Source organism: Ascaphus truei, chromosome 8, assembly GCF_040206685.1.
Source record: "Ascaphus truei isolate aAscTru1 chromosome 8, aAscTru1.hap1, whole genome shotgun sequence".
In the NCBI taxonomy this organism is placed as follows: domain Eukaryota; kingdom Metazoa; phylum Chordata; class Amphibia; order Anura; family Ascaphidae; genus Ascaphus; species Ascaphus truei.
The window spans coordinates 87513896-87531741 of NC_134490.1; the positions used below are offsets into that span (position 1 = coordinate 87513896).

The window sequence follows — 17846 nt, forward strand, 5'->3', positions numbered from 1 at the left end:
GGCTCAATGAGAGGCTCGGTCTTCGACAGTCAAAGACCGAGCCACTGTTTGAGCCACCTGTGCTGAAGCTGGGCTATCCCTAAAACCTTACCGGTTGGGGGGTTTTGAGGACGGGAGTTAACCCTGACCTATTGCATCAATGAATTACCATATAAAATAATGCAGGGATGGAATGGGTTTTACCAACGCGATATTTGTGAGTTAATGTAACTGCAAACATGTAAACGAGCATGCAAATGAGTAATTAACAGCTAATTATCAATTGACATGCAATTTATTAAAGTCTACGGCCAAATACTATAGCCAATTTTTTTTTAACCCAGGCTGTCATTTAGCTTTTCTTTTTTATGATCACTATGTCACTACCATCCACTTTCTCACGCCCAACCGCCCTCTCTCTCCCTCTATCCCCTCTCTACTCTAACCTCTCTCCTCCAATCGCTCTCCCCTCTCTCTCTCACCATCATCCTCCCTCTGTCACTCCTCATCCTCCCTCTGTCACACCTCATCCTCCCTCCCCCATCCTCTCTTCATAACCATCCTCTCTTCCTTCATTTTCTCTCTCCCCCATCCCCTCTTTCTCCCCCTCCCCTCTTTCTATCCCTATCTCCCTTCCCTGTCCTCTCTCTCCCTTCCCCATCCTCTCTCCCATCCTTTCTCACCCTCCCCATCATCTCTTCCTTCATTTTCTCTCTTCCCCCTATCCCGTCTCTCCCCCATCCCCTCTCTCTCCCCCCCAACCACTCTCTCTCTCACCCATCCTCTCTCACCCAACCCCTCTCTCTCTGCCCCAAACATCCCAACTGAACAGCGAAACAAAGCCCAGCTCCCTCTCCCTCCCAGCCAAACAGCCTCCCTCCCAGCCTACATTCATACATCTCCCCCAAAGCGTTTTGTTAAAAATATCAGCATTTAGATGGACCCTGAAAATAGGGAGAGAAGGAGGAGGAGAGGAGGAGGAACAGAAAAAGAGAGTTTTATATGTAGGGAACATGGATGTTAGAAGATGTATGAACAAAGTAGCTTACTTAACTTCAATTTAATAGCAAAAACAAACTTTATACATAGCCCAACACTTGCCACATATGGTACAGACATTAAAAAACAGAATAGTACATTAGCCTCATGCTGCTTGGTGTTATTATAATCTACTTGACACATTCCTAGGAGCCAGTGCATGCGAAGAAATGACATAAATACACATGGAGATAAAATCAATAAGAACAAATGTGCATGTGGTTTTAAACTGTATATCCAAGTCTTGCAGAAGAATGAATGCAAGCGTAATTATAATGTTGGTATATACCATAGCCGTGGCTTCAATAACAGGAGTTAAACAGATCAATTGTGTCAACCAACAAAAGCAACACTGGCTCAATAACAGCAATAACCATAAAATTAGGTCATTAGAAACAATACAGCAAATTAAGCATTTGCACTCTAAGTGATGTTTGGGTTGTGTTAGGCGGGGCCTGCACGGCTGGAACAAACAGCAGCGGAATGTGAAAGTAATGCTTTGCAGCATTCTCTGCTACAGGCAAGGTTGATGTACTGTAGTCTATTACATTTTTTGAATGGCATTAAAAGCAAATAAATCCAGGAGAACAATCAATGCATGTTACAGAAAACAATATTGTGTGATGGCGATGTGACTTGAGGTACAAGCTGCTTGAGGCTCACGGGAACATTGCTGTTAGAGGAAAGGAGCTATGAAGTGACACATTTAAAATTCTCATTTAATAGCAGTAATGTTTCTTCCTGTATAACATGTATTGCTTCAGTGTATACTGTACATAGAATTATTCGCAATTTAATTAAATCGTCGTCACACAAACTCCCAATTGACCTGAATGGCAGCTTCTGTGCAATAGTGCCCCAGTCGGCACTATTACATGTATTGTATTGTATTGTATGTCTTTATTTATATAGCGCCATTAGTGTACATAGCGCTTCACAGTAGTAATACATGTGGTAATCAAATAAATAACAGATAATATAAATAACAGATCATGGGAATAAGTGCTTTAGACATAAAAGTAACATTTCGGAAGAGGAGTCCCTGCCCCGAGGAGCTTACAGTCTAATTACTAATTACATTTTGATGAATAGCTCCTTTGGATTGTAACAAGGTTGCAATACAGGGGCAATACCCCTGACTCACTCCTCCCTCTATTACATCCAGAATTAACAGCAGCTTAGTATCTGTTTTACAGATGCAGCTACGAGTATCCGAACACTGCTTTGAAAAATCTGGGGCAATCTCCCAGTAATGCTGCAACATTTCTCTGACATTTCAGCAGAAAGACTAATGGCCCATTGGATTAACACAGCAGGGATCCCTGGTCAATTTGAATGGGACTGCCAGGGACCCCCGCTGTGTTAATCCGATGGGCCATTAGTCTGTCTGCAGAAATGTCACAGAAATGTTGCAGCATTACTGGGAGATTGCCCCAGATTTTCCTAGGCAAGTGTTCGGATACTCGTGGCTGCAACTGTATGTTTGATAAACTTTTCCATGTATGTGGAACTTGTGCGATAAATGTGGGTGGAATATTATATAGTCCTCTTTCTTATAGTTAATATCAGGGATAATTTGTATGGCTGTTTACCCACCACAAGCTTGCTTGGTGAATTTGTTTATTCCTTCACACATACCAGGTTTGAATAAAGTGCAGAAGTTGAAACATAATAAATCCCTAAGGTTCAGTCTGTGAAACTACCGGGCTACAAGGCAAATTATAGTGTTTCATTTGTGTTTTATGTTTTTTTTTTAGACTCACTATGAAGATGGCGATTATATCATCAGGCAAGGTGCTCGAGGGGACACGTTCTTCATCATCAGCAAAGGGCAGGTAAGCTCCATTCACTTCTTGAAGTCCAAGCGCCATTTTTTAATAATAATAATGTACTTTGGGAATGCAATGCCAATCAAGTATTCCCTTTAACGGCTAAGAGGTTTCAACTTTGCAATGTAATTGATGCTTCACCAGTAGCTACAAGGCAAAGGGTCTTAGTTATGGAAAAACAAATCTATGAGGGGAGGTGACATGTTCAGTTTTTAACGTGCCTCATAAGAATGTTTGTATGACTCACAATAGTATGTTGAAGCAGTAATCCCGGCTACCTGTTCTTTTTAAAACATAATTGGAACCTCGCTATTTTTTTTAGCTCTGAAGATCCCTCAGCCCCTGACAAAGATAAAGTTTAGGTGCCACCGTTTCCTTTCCCTCATGGGCGATTCACAATGCCCCGCCAAACCTCGGGCTAATAGGAAGCCAAAAAGAATGACAGTTACGTATTATCCAAAGAACATTAGTAAATAATAAGGGGAAACATATGTTTAATAGGAAATAAATCAGAAATCATTGCTCAATTAAGGGTGCAATCTGACATAGTCGGTTAGTTGACTTTCTGAGGGGTCTCTGAATGGAGAAGTATTGGTCAATCAAGTGTTTTCTTTACCCGTGTCCAACCCTGTCCTTGTCAGAGAACTAATAAAGTGGTGGGGAGGTGGGGAGGAGGGACAACCCATGGAAAGCCAGTAGAAATCAAACCTTCTCAAGTCTAACTTTAAAAAATAAATAAAAATCAATTACCCTGGTGAGATCCCTTCAACATGTTCTGGAATTACAGTAGTTCACTTTAAGTCTAAGAGGGATTGCCCCTTTAAGAATTAAGTAGGACTAAACCAAAGAAGTAAAACCAATACTCTCAAACTAGTGGCACTCAGACCAAATATTCAGAAACGAGACAGAACGATGTATAACTACATACACTTAAAACTTAACTTTTCATATACTTCGTCCCACTAGAGTAAGTAGGACACACATGTAAAGCAACACTTCCGGCTACCCTTTATTTATTAATAGATTTGAAGCAGGGAATCTCCGGAGCTGGACCGCTGCTTCTCCGGGTACTTGCCTCCGAAGGGGGTGCCGCCATCTCTCTGCTGTTTAAATGTTCCACATCAGGTGGGCCAATAGGAAGCCACAAGGGATAATTTCACAGCTTCTTATTGGTCCACAGGATGCAGGACATTTATGCCACTATTTTGCTAGCCCAACTAGCCCATCTGGAGCTGCTACCTGCACCTCCTTCTGAGGTAAGTATTTTGGGAAGCAGTGGATCCTCCAGAGCTTAAATCAGCGCGGTCCCCCTTCTCTAAACCTATTGAAAAAGAATTGTCCCCAGGAGTACTGCTTTAAACTAAGCATGCTAGATAATCCCACGGTTAGCAGATGATGACAATATATGATAATAGCAGACAAAGGCTTGCTAGTAAGCTAAGTTCCTATTGGCTATTTGGACAGTTGGTTGACACAGTCAGAGCCCGAGCAAGGGTATTCGGTGCCCTAGGCGAACCTTCACCCATGTCTCCCCCCCCCCCCCCTCCCTCAACCATTTCACTTTTGGGGGGAACATTCTCTAATTGAAAAATTCTCCCCACTCTCCTTGGCACTCTCTCCACCCCCACTGGTGGCACCCTCTATCCCTGCCCACTGACACTCTCTTTTCCCCCACTGACACTCTCTCTCCCCCTGACACGGACACTCTTTCCCCCACTGACACTGATGCTCTCTCTTCCTCCACTGATGAAAGAACAGAACAGATACACACATACACACACAGAACAGGACAGAACACACACACACACACACACCACACACACACACACACACACACGCACGCACGCACGCACGCACACACACACACACACACGACTCACCTCTGTCTTCGATCCATACTGCTGCCTCCTCTGCTTGGCCCCGCCCCAGGCTCCTCCTGACAGCATCTCCTGATTGGCTGCAACTGAGTAATGCATCCAATCAGGGTGGAGGAAAAAGCTCAGCCCCCTAGCAACAGACCTGCTCTCTTCGTGTTCGGGGAAATCCCCCACACTGTTAGGAAACTGCATTAGGCCTCGATCAGGGTGCTGGCTTCGGAGGGAGGGCGTGCTGCCGTGCGTGCTGCCATGAGAAACAAAGTATTCAATTTGAATACTGGTTGTCAGGGTAGCAACTGCCCTGTCTCCGAAGCCCAGAGTTGAAGCTGGCTACAGCTTCAAGAAACGAAAATTTCGTTTTTTGGAGCTGCAGCAGCGTCACAGGGACCTAGGCAGCCAATGAAATCATTCTTGAGAATGATTTCATGACTGCAACCTCGATACTTAACCTGCCGTGTGTAACCCTGCCCCCTCCCCAATGCTGAAAAGTCTGCTGGGGGATAAACACAGATCGCCCAGCAAACTGCCGCACTGCCGCCCTCCCGCCCTCCCTCCAACTCCTGCAGCTGGCACCCTGAACGAGGCCTTAGACAAACTAGGCAGTTGCCGCCCCCTACATGTTGCCACCCTAGTTGGCCACCTAGTTTGCCTAATGGTTAAACTGGCCCTGGACACAGGCATTCACTTGAAGTTTAAACAGTCACTTTAATCAATGATTATGAGGTGGTGAACATCAGTAAATCATAAAGGGTTCAAAATACTGTTCTTCAAAAACCTTTATGAAACAAATATTTGTGTCAACCAACTGTCCATATAGGCATTAGTTATATAGTTATTGCTTACACTAGCAAGCCTTTTGCACTATTGCTCTATATTGTTACTCCCTCTCAGTTTGGATTTGTATCTGCTAGCAGTGTGGTTATCTAGCAAATGTTTAGTTTAAGTGTGTTTCCTACCCACTCTAGTGGGATTTTATTAAATATGAAGTATGTTAAAAGTTAAGTTTTACGTGTACATAGTGGGGGCCGGTGCAATCACAAGGCAACTTAGATAGTTGCCTAAGATGGTACATCTTGGGGGGCGCAGGAGCAGATTAGGAAAGCAGAGGAGGAGGACAGTCGGGGAGGAGACGCCCCAGAAGTCTTTACTGACATCCGGTGTCTGCACCTGCTCCAGTGCATGTCCTCCCTCGCTGCACCTTCATACCACAGCCAGCCAGCCTGGAAGCCAGGCAGGCATTTTTTAAAGAGTGAGAGAATGAGGAGGGTTAGAGGAGGAATAGGAGGGAGGGTGAGAGGAGGAAGAGAAGATGGGTTGATATAGGAAGAGGAGGAGGTAGAGCAGGGAGGGTGAGAGGAGGGAGTGAGAGGTGGATGAGGGTGGGGGAAAAGAGGATGAGGGTGGGGGAAAAGAGGAGGAGGGGTGAGAGGATGTGGAGGGGGATAGAGAATGAGGAGGGGGAGAAGATGAGGAGGGAGGATGAGGAGGGGGGAGAGGATGCGGAGGGTTGGTGACAGAGGAGGGAGGATGAGGAGGGGGGAGAGGATGCGAAGGGTTGGTGACAGAGGAGGAAGAGAAGGGGGGTTGAGAGGAGGATGAGCAGGTTGGATGAGAGGAGGGAGTTAGAGGAAGAGAAGAAAAGGGATGAGAGGATGAGGAGTGGGGGGTGAGAGGAGGAGGAGGGGTGAAAGGAGAAGGAGAATGGGTGAGAGGATGTGAAGTGGGGAGAGGATGAGGAGAAGATAAGGAGGGGAGATGAGGAGGGAGGGTGAGAGCAGATGAGGAGGGAGGCTGAAAGAGAGAGATAGAATGGGGGATGGGGGTGTTGGGAGAGAGAAAATTGAGGGAGAGGTGTGAGAGAGAGAATGAGTGTTTAACATTAAAAAAATATATATCAAAAAGTTCAGGAGGGGGGTGTGTGTAAGGCTGAATGTTTGCCTAGGGTGCCAAATACCCATGCGCTGGCCCTGTATATAGTTATATGTCTTTCTGCCCCTTTTGGAATATTTGGTATGAGTGCCCCCAGGTTGAGGGTACTGGTCTTCCTTCTTTGGTTTAGTTATACATAGTTATTTTTGCCCTCTAGTTGAGCACCAGTCTACCTTAAAGATATATAATTATTTAAAGGTTGGGTGAGGTTTCTCTCTGTAGTTTTCCCTTTTAGAATTATGTTGAGATAAAAATAATGACGGTAATCATTCCAACATGAAAGATAATTATACACTTTGAGTCTGAAAGTGACAATATCCATGGTAGCCAAATTGGAAATGTTTTTTTTTTTTTTTTAAATTCTCTCATCTTTTTGCCCACATCTTCAGAAGTTACTAGTTGGCAAGCAATGCATAGACTTTATAATAGTTCATACTGATGGCTGCCAAAAGAAAACAGTTTCTAAAATATTGAAGACTATTATGTTCTGTGTCTTACATCAGCCTACATAACCTTTCACTGCTAGAGGGCCTGTAACGTATAGTGAAGCAGTGAAAGGGTTTAACCTTCAAGCATCACTGCACTGATTCGGTGTGGTCTCCTAGTTCATTGACAAACTCTTTTTTGGACAACCATTTACACTGCTGTTATTTTACACATAATAACATGTTACGTATAAAGACAGAAAGCACTAATTTCATGAAAGTTCATGCAGTTGTATTCCAATTAAATGAACAACATTGTGGAACCATTCAGATTCTTCATCAGGGCCTCACAGAGAGGAAGGCAATGCTGATTATGTTTAATTTGTAATAAATACAATGACATTGACTTTATTGGCATAAGAGCCCGATGCATGCATCTTCTAGCTGCTGACTATGGGCTCAATCCCTCAATTGATATTAGTATGTGTTAGGAGAAAATTGCACTCAATGTACCTGAGGTAGATTGTGATATGGTTAAAAATTAATTAATAGAAATAAATGGATAAATAAAGAGATTACCATGAAAAATGTTGTACCACTATAATTTTTAACCGTATCACAATCTACCTCAGGTACATTGAGTGCAATTTAGTCCAATCAATGGTTTAAAGTGTTTATAGAAGCATGATAAGGGCCAAAGAAGTGCTGCTGCTCATAAAATTGTTATTGTGCTCACTTGGAGTTTGTTTCCTAGAAGATAGGAGCGTAAAATGCTTCTATGGTGCAATAAAATACATTTATTCAGTACAAAAATAAAGGGTTAGAAAACAATGCCACCTCACAATCTTCTGTATTGTTAAAAAAAAGCATGTACATGGTATAATGGTCCTTTCATCCTGGTCCAAAGGTAACCAAGAAGCAGACGGGACAATCACTCCTCCTGCAGAAGGCAGTGCTTGCCGTTCAGTGAACTCGCTGTTCGGGGAAACCCTCCGTCCGGTCCTGGGAGGTCGCACGGTGCTGGCGTCACAGCTTCATGGTCCTCTCCTCTCACTCAAGCTTGCTTACTTGCGATACACCCTACGCGTTTCATAAGTGCCCTGTCCAATTCTTCAGGCTTTAGTATCAGATACTAGGGCGTAGGGTGTACCAGAAGTAGGCAAGCTTGAGTGAGAGGAGAGGACGATGGAGCTGTGATGTCAGAACCTTGCGACCTCCCTGGGCTGGACGGAAGGGTTCTCCTAACAGCGAGTTTGCTGAACGCTAAGCGCTGCCTTCTGCGGGAGGACTGATTGTCCTTCCTGCTTCTCTTTACATTTGAACCAAATTGACATTAGTATGTTTATTACTAGTTCTTGTTGGGGGGAAAAATAACAGCCTTTTCTCTTAATTTTTGTCTTTTGGTTACGTGTATTTAGAAGAACCCATCTTTAAAACATTGATTTTTTTTTAAGCGATGCTGTTCATCTTTCTCCCTTACAAGTCTCTATGAAACCTCTTTGATAGTATACACACTGCTAAAAACAGGCTTCATGCACTGTTGCTTTAGTGCATGACAAGTATGATACCTTAATAGATAACTAAACATTTCTCTGTCCATATTGGTTTGTTTTCAACAGGTAAACGTCACTCGAGAAGATTCTACAAGCGAGGAACCAATATTTATCCGCACTTTAGAAAAAGGCGACTGGTTCGGGGAGAAAGCTCTTCAAGGGTGAGTGCCATCAAGGTTTTTTTTACCAATGCAGATCAATTCCAAGTAAGGATCATGTCATCTCATCATAGGGATACTGTGTGTATTCTAATTATAATAACAAACTGACAGAGACCATGTTTTAATTTACTATTGGAATATTATGTCCTGTTAGAGGCATCTATAATATGCATATACTGTACTTGTTATCTAATGTGCATCGCAAATGGATATAATATATTATGTTTTACAACTTCAAATGTTGTTTTAAAAATAAGACGACATTGCACATATTGACAACTCATCTCCTGGAAAGGCCTGCCGAGCAATGTGTAGCAAGTGATAGGATTGTGTTGACGTTAATTTCAGTAGGAAGATAATTAAGGGTATACTGTTATACTGATTGTAATGGTCTTTTTAGAAGGACCAACAGTGACCAAAACCACTGTAGTTGTAAATGACCCTGAGTTATAATTCCATTTTAACATCTTGATATAGGTACCAAGATATGAGTTCTGGCTCTCCAAGGGCTCCATGATGTAGTGGCTATGCCGTGGGCTTTTTGCACATTTTGTAGAGGAGATTGCGGTATGCGCTTCTGTGAAGCCCTTGACGCCATCTAACCAGGCGAGGACTGGAAGAAGACATTCCTCCTCTTGCGCTCGCATCACAAGTGATGTCTTGATCATGTGATTGCTCTACAGGAGCGATCACATGATCGCAATATGGAGGAAGGATTGTGGAGTTGCAGGCCCTCCATCACTGAAAGGGTTAAATCTTTTCACTAGCTGCTTTAAAATGCTCATTTGACATATTGGGGCTTATTCAATAATGTGCGACAGTGCAGATTCTGTGCTGCCGCCAAAACTGGGGCTTTCCGTGCTATAGCGCCAAATCTGCACTATTGCACATTCAAAGAAAATAAACCCCATAATGAAAGAAGATTGTTTAACTTTTAATGCTATAAAGCAACAGCCCCTTTTTGTCTTGCACCTCCATGTCAGGATAGAAGACGTAGTCCTCCTATTGCATTCTGATCCCTGATCCCGCAGCTCTCAGAGAGGTCATGATCACCGCTAGAATAAAGCAAAACAAAAAATGGTTCACTGAACAGGTCTTATAGTGCTGAGTGAACATCATAAGGGCACTGAAAAGGTTAATCAAATTGGACACGCAACTATTAGGTGTAATAGTAAGCTGGGCCATGTTTAAGCCTAAAACATGTCTAGTATTCTACAAAATGAATCATTAGATAATGGTTACTGTAGCAAACATAAATAGCCCATAACTAAGTTGCAACAACCTTAAAATTGACTTCATACCTGTAGGCTCCTGCTTTATTTCAAACACGTCTGTCCATCACCTAATAACCCTTATAAATGCCACATATTGCAGCTCTTTCCAGTATTTGTTTTTATTTTAGTATGCACACCCTTGTAGATTTGGCATGCTTTATTTATTTGATATTTCCCTGCATTGTTTTACAAAACTCAATAGACATCTTTTGGGAGAACATAATACAAACTCTAAGCCATTTGTTTAAATGTAAGGCTTTTGGTTGCATTAGCAAAGAAAGTACAGCACACTGAAAACAATCATGAAACAATTACTTAGTTGATTGAACATTGCTGCTGTCTTCTTGAGTTTTCTGTGTATTATAACATTACGAATCTATCTCAAGCGTGATCAAGGTTTGGAAAGGCAGAGTTATGAGCCTGCAGTGTCCTACACATGGCTGTTTCTCCATTGGATTTACCAGTACAACACAAATCACATCGCAATGTTATGCTCGTGCTTGTAGGTGCAGTTAATGTTGTGGATACACTTTTTTTTTATTTTCTGCTTTAGGTGTAAAAAAAATAAACTCAAGAGTTTCTTTTCAAAGGTCTGAGTTCCAGACCGAAATGTCGGACCACCAACAATAAATACATTTTGCGTTTATTGCAAGGACCTCTGGAGTGCCGATACTTTCTATTTGGAAGCGTTTCTACTTGGAAAAGAAACTGTGACATGCCACTTTTCCGTTATAGTTGAGAAGCGACATACTGGACGGTACCCCTAACTTAAATGGGCCAACTAGTTTTTTTCCAGTGCCGGAAGGTGCTGTATGACATAGCACCGCTTAGTAAATATGAGCCTCTCTGTCTTTTTTTTCCCCAGAAAGCTATCCATGTGCATTGAATAGTTGAATAGTAGAATAGTTGATGACTGCATGCACATTAATTTTTTATTATTATTATTCTGTATGGAATACAGAAAAATAAATTAATAATAAAAATGCCTGTAGTGGTCGTGAATTCATCAAGTTGGGATTAGCAGTTACCACCGTATTAGGATGGGATACCCCACATCACGGCTGGATGAATCCTGTTGAGGGTGTCCTATTTTTTTGCATCTCTTTACTATGAATAGAATGCCTGGCATTAACTCTCCAACTTCCTATGCAATTATAATGGCATTTGCCCCACAATGGGGACCTAATAAAGACCAAAAGCAGAGTTGTGCCATTTTTTTTCCACTTAGAAAAATGTTTTAGCTAAAGGAACTACATGGAGAACTGTTCTATCTGCCTTTGAATATTGCCTTTAGAACTAAAAGGTACAGGAGACCAGAATATGTGTCACTCTATGTTTTTCTATTTTCCTTATCTCAAACAACCGGTTCAGGTAAAGAAGAATAAAATAATAAACTCTGACGTCTGACAAATTTGCTACTTTAAAACACTAAAGGGAAAGTTTATAGTAAGGCAGTCATTTGGTTAACTAATGTACGTAATCAGAATGGATTATGACTATTACCCCACACCTTCCGTAACACTTTCCAACTGTGGGGATCAAGCACTGCCATCTACTGCACTCAATACATCAGTTGCTGTTCTGTAAGTCTCCTAACATACCACCTGGATTGGAATCTGGCAGGGATTTCTTTTCTATTGTCTGATATTATATTTGTTGTACTTGCTGTATTATTCCCTGCATTGTATTGTAACTGTCTTATATCAGAAATATATAATACATTGACATATGACACTTGCTGGAACCCTTTGTGTAATTCCATGTGAATAAGGCCACCATATTCTCAGAAAGCTCAGTTGGCACATGTTTATGTGAGCCACCAATACAGGGAATATACCATAGCAGATTGCTCTAAAAAGGTAATCTCTGATACAGCCTTCAAACTTCAGACTGTCGGCACTTCTAGGTCATGTGATCACATGATGTTACAAAGCCCCAGACGCCAGAAACCACTTCTGTTTCGAACGAGCTGGCCACTCCGTCTGAGCAGTTAGCCTGATCACCCCCTAAAAAACAAGTGTCTATCATGTACTTGGTACATTGTAAGGGCATTTAGTATGTCAGATATCGCTGGAAGCAGAGGGTCCCGGGAGCTGAAATTAACAGGGTTCAGCTCCAGAGACCTCCTGCATCAAATATATATATATATATATATATATATATATATATATATATATATATATATATATATATATACATATATATAGAGCAGGCCTGCACAACTCGTAAAGCAAGAAGGGCCGAACTGCTCCAAGGAAAAAAAAATTGGGCCGCACGGGTAAAATCATCATCATCATCATCATCATCATCATCATCATCCTCATATCTCCCCCAGAACCCCTCACTATCAACCTTTGCGATACTCCCCATCTATCTCTCAGACCCCCATCTCCCCCTCACCCACACACATAATACTCCCTCTCCACATCAAACACACAATACCCCCCTGCACACCACACACATCCCACCCCCCTGCACCTCACATCCTTCTCCCCCCCTGCACCTCACACCACTCTCCCCCCCTGCACCTCACACCACTCTCCCCCCTGCACCTCACACCACTCTCCCCCCTGCACCTCACACCACTCTCCCCCCCTGCACCTCACACCACTCTCCCCCCTGCACCTCACACCACTCTTCCCCCTGCACCTCACACCACTCTTCCCCCTGCACCTCACACCACTCTCCCCCCTGCACCTCACACCACTCTCCCCCCCTGCACCACACACCACTCTCTCCCCTTGCACCTCACATCACTCTCTCCCCTTGCACCTCACATCACTCTCTCCCTTTGCACCTCACATCACTCTCTCCGCTTGCACCTCACATCACTCTCCCCCCCTGCACCACACATCACTCTCCCCCCCTGCACCACACATCACTCTCCCCCCCTGCACCTCACATCACTCTCCCCCCCTGCACCACACATCACTCTCCCCCCTGCACCTCACATCACTCTCCCCCCCTGCACCTCACATCACTCTCCCCCCCTGCACCTCACATCACTCTCCCCCCCTGCACCTCAGATCACTCTCTCCCCTTGCACCTCACACCACTCTCTCCCCCTGCACCTCCAATCACCCCTGCACCTCACATCACCCCTCCTGCACATCACCTCCCCCCTCCTGCACATCACATCCCCTGCACCTCCAATCACCCCCCTGCACCTCCAATCACCCCCCTGCACCTCCAATCACCCCCCTGCACCTCAAATCACACGCCTGCACCTCCAATCACCCCTGCACCTCACCTCCCCCCTCCTGCACATCACATCCCCTGCACCTCACCCCCTGCACCTCCAATCACCCCCCTGTACCTCCAATCACCCCCCTGCACCTCCAATCACCCCCCTGCACCTCACCCCCTGCACCTCACCCCCTGCACCTCACCTCCCCCCTCCTGCACATCACATCCCCTGCACCTCACCCCCTGCACCTCCTATCATCCCCTGCACCTCCTATCATCCCCTGCACCTCACATCACCCCTGCACCTCACATCACCCCTGCACCTCACATCACCCCTGCACCTCACATCACCCCTGCACCTCACATCACCCCTGCACCTCACATCACCCCTGCACCTCACATCACCCCTGCACCTCAAATCACTCCTCCTACACATCACCCCCCCTCCTGCACATCACCCCCCCTCCTGCACATCACATCCCCTGCACCTCACCCCCCTGCACCTCCAATCACCCCTGCACCTCACCCCCTGCACCTCACATCACCCCTCCTGCACATCACCCCCCCTCCTGCACATCACATCCCCTGCACCTCACCCCCCTGCACCTCCAATCACCCCCCTGCACCTCCAATCACCCCCTGCACCTCCAATCACCCCCCTGCACCTCCAATCACCCCCCTGCACCTCCAATCACCCCCCTGCACCTCCAATCACCCCCCTGCACCTCCAATCACCCCCCCTGCACCTCCAATCACCCCCCTGCACCTCCAATCACCCTGCACCTCCAATCACCCTGCACCTCCAATCACCCTGCACCTCCAATCACCCCTGCACCTCACATCACCCCCCTGCACCTCACCTCAATGCACCTCACCTCACCTCACCCCCCTGCACATATCCAAGTTCGGATCAGGGGGGGGGAGCGGCCGCAGAAGAGCTCAGCTGGCTGTGACTTCCCCCTCCGTCCCACGTTGCGAGCGGGGGGGTGGGGGTGGTGGGAGGGAGCAAGGAGCGGGAGCGGGCCCTGCGGATGCGCGCCGGGACCGCGGGGAATCGCCGCCATTTTGTTTTTTTCAAAGTTTTTTTTTTCAAAGTTTTTTTATTTTTCAAAGTTTTTTTTTTTTTCAAAGTTTTTTTTTTTTTTTTTTAAATCTCATCGAGGGCCACACAGAGAGGCCAGGCGGGCCGCATGCGGCCCGCGGGCCGCGTGTTGTGCAGCCCTGATATAGAGGTATCTGTACCATGTTATCCGAGCTTATTAATCAAAAATAAATAGATGATACCGTTCTGTGGCTAACAAAATGCTTTTATTTGTGCGAGCTTTCGAGATACACTGATCTCTTCTTCCGGCGATGTTACAATGAATAAAGCAAGCAAGGGTTTTACTTAAAAACAGTGTCTCTTGAAATGTTATCTGTGCTTATCCCTCCCCCTTATCCCTCCCCCGTGTGTTGATGCGATTTTATATATATATATATATATATATATATATATATATATATATATATATATATATATATATATATATATATATATATATATATATGTGTTACGGATTTTCTGGCTAAGGCTGACCGACCCAATCTCACATTGGCCCCTGTGGTCTAACCAGTCCCCATTACATGGTTGTGTCTGGTGGTGCACCTGTTGGCAACAGGACTCCTGAGTCTCCCGCATGATGTTGTGTGGGGATGTCAACCCAGACAGGCAGCTGAGGTAGTGTGCGTGAGTCCTACTACATACAGTGCAGCGCCTCCACCTCATCAGGATCTCTGCATCTGCAAGGAGATGGTTCTGATGAGGAACTCCTTCTCGGTGGTGCTTTCCGCTGGAGAGTAACTTCAGTCTCACACAGTGGAGTTGATTTAGAACTGGACATCTTTATTGGTTGATGGTATGGGCCAGCTGCCCTTCACAGCTAGCAACTCAGCCGCTCATCTTGGCTAGTACTTCCCTTTGAAAGGTCTGCTGCTTAATCAAGTGGAATCACCTCTCCCCTCAGGGAGATCACCTCCTGTGCCAGGTCCCTGGACACAGTGTAGGCCCAGCCAGCCTTGCTGCTGCTGACCTTCGAATTAGAGCTGTGTCACTAGTTACTTCACTAGTACCCTCTGGCCTTCTGCTCTACTCAGTCTTGTAGAACACCTAACTTTGGACAGTGCTGCGACTTATATACCTCAGGAACCTGGCACATCTCTGATGTCACTAACAGTGGACTCAGAGCATGTTACCACTCCCCTTGAATACATATGACACCTCACCAGGGTGTGAGGGCAAACCTCCATGATTGATGCTGGCAACCCTGTAACTTACCAGGCTTACTGCCAGCATGAGAAAACTGTAAGCCATTTTACAGCATGGCTACATATATATGTATATATACTTCCACTCCCAGTAGAAGGCTCTTGGCCGAAACGCGTAGGAGCAGGTGCAGTAGGCAGGACCCCCTGGTTTGTCCCCCCCATGGGACACGTACTCATGTTCTGAGCGTTTGCTCCTTGTCTCCTCCATGATTTTGCAGTTTGCCTGACGTATGGTGATGTATGACATTAGCATAAGTTCTTTGAGGTGTGCTTCCTAAGGCTGTATATTGTGTTGCCTTATCACATATTGTTACAATGTGTCACCAGAGACATTCCCTGAGACTATGTGGGAATAAGAATGTATTGATATTATGTGATTTTATTATTCAGCCACTTCAAAATTGGCTTTTTGTCTGGACTATTTTGTCAACCATGTCAGGCATAGTAGAGTGTATTTCTTGTCACTATTGATATGGGTTTTGTTCCCATTTGGAATTAACTGCTGGAGGATTTATGTCAGGTTTTTGTACGTACAGGGGATCCATGCCTTGTTTTACCTTTCTGTGCTTTCTTTTATTTTTTGTTCTGTGACAGTTATTTAATAAAGATTTTGTGAATTTGTACTTCAAAGGTATACTAGAGTGCTTTTGTTTGGGGCTTTACTTTCTCCTACTGTATTGATTGGCCCATATAGCACCACTGACTTATCACTGTATATTGATATAGAAGTCGGTATTTAGTTACAATACTATTAATCTTGTGGACGCGGGGTCCCCCTTTTCTCTCACACAATATATATATATATATATATATATATATATATATATATATATATATATATATATATATATATATATTGAAACACACACACACGTAGAGCTGCTTTAACATACCAAGAGAAGTTCTCTAAAGACAAAAATAAAAACAGTAGGGCACCTGTTTGTAATCTGTGGGCAATTGTTTAAAAAAAGCAACATAATTATTGCAGCATATGGTACATATATTGTCATTGTTTTGTGAAATGTTAAAAGCAAAGGGGTAGTGTTGTTAACAGCTCGGGCTGAGTTTGACTAAGCAGCACAATGTTCTGTTAATGGATGATTTGTCGGGAGTCTGTCTAACACAACGTACAGAACTCTGTGAAACGTTTGTAAATGGTTTGGCACAAAAAAAAAAAAAACTGTAGAAAAAGAAGAAAATGTGCCAAGAACGGAAAGCAAGGGGGAAAAAAGCAATACAAAAGACATTCATTGGTAATTTTGGTTGGTTGACTTGCTTTGAAAATTATTATGCAAATGGTTTAAAATGATTATAGGGAATAATGACTTCCTTTCCTGTGTAGAGCAATTAACGGGTACGATGAATGAATAATCAAATATCTAAAACTGGCATTCAGATGGTATTGTTGTTAACAAGATTTTTTTTTTAAGCAGAAAAATAGAACACTTGACCCCTAACATTGACTATGTCCTTCTGTATTTTTGAAATGGTCACAGCGTGATCCTGCCATGATTTTCAAATTAAAACATAATGGGGCTGAAAATATTACTGTATATACAGTAATGTAGGACTTCACTTTTTGAGTGATTGGATCATGTGTTGGTTTCACATACCTATTATAAGTTTAAAATACTTTAGCACGAATTGCAGCACTGAAATATATATATATATATATACAGTGCTTGACAAATCACCCAAAAATCTACTCGCCGAACCAAAAAATCTACTCGCCACCTAGTCCCGCCCCCAACTCCGCCCCTAGTCCCGCCCCCATCTCCGCCCCTAGTCCCGCCCCCAACCCCGCTTTAAAATAAAATATATAATAAATTCCTAGTAAGAACAACATTAGTTTTTGACATAAATGTATTTATTGTATTACATTATACTACAATTAGTCCTTGTTACGTGTGTGTGTGTGTCGGATCTAGAAATAAAAGCCAGATGTGAATGACTAGTTTCCTGAATCCCTTAACCAGTGTCTGAACGTCGCCGCTCCACAATATCTAAAGCAGCAATCCCGTCTGGGATCTTACCTGATCCGCAGTCCTTCAATGTCCATGTACCCTCATTCCCGCAATGTTATACATTGGAGGGGATGTATTCCCTACCATTCTTCTGGGTTAGGGGAGATTCCGATGTCTTCCGTGTGAAGCTTGAGTCAGATCTGGAAGAAAGCAGTATAGGTTATTTATGTGTAGTATAGGGCAGTTAAGATATATAGGGTAAATAAGATATCCAGATCCAGAGTGTGAGACAGACATAGAGTGTGGGTGAGAGACACAGAGTGAGAC

The 17846-nt window shown here is 44.0% G+C and overlaps 1 protein-coding gene across 6 annotated transcripts in view; it reads left to right on the forward strand.

The window, feature by feature from the left end:
• PRKG1 (protein kinase cGMP-dependent 1) overlaps window positions 1–17846 on the forward strand; it is a 1423135-nt gene that overhangs the window by 1150069 nt on the left and 255220 nt on the right. For all 6 annotated transcript variants that reach the window (XM_075612928.1, XM_075612930.1, XM_075612925.1 and 3 more), the window contains exons 6-7: window positions 2775–2852; window positions 8697–8791. In XM_075612928.1, the coding sequence (XP_075469043.1) occupies window positions 2775–2852; window positions 8697–8791 (173 nt within the window). The remainder of the gene's footprint in view (window positions 1–2774; window positions 2853–8696; window positions 8792–17846) is intronic.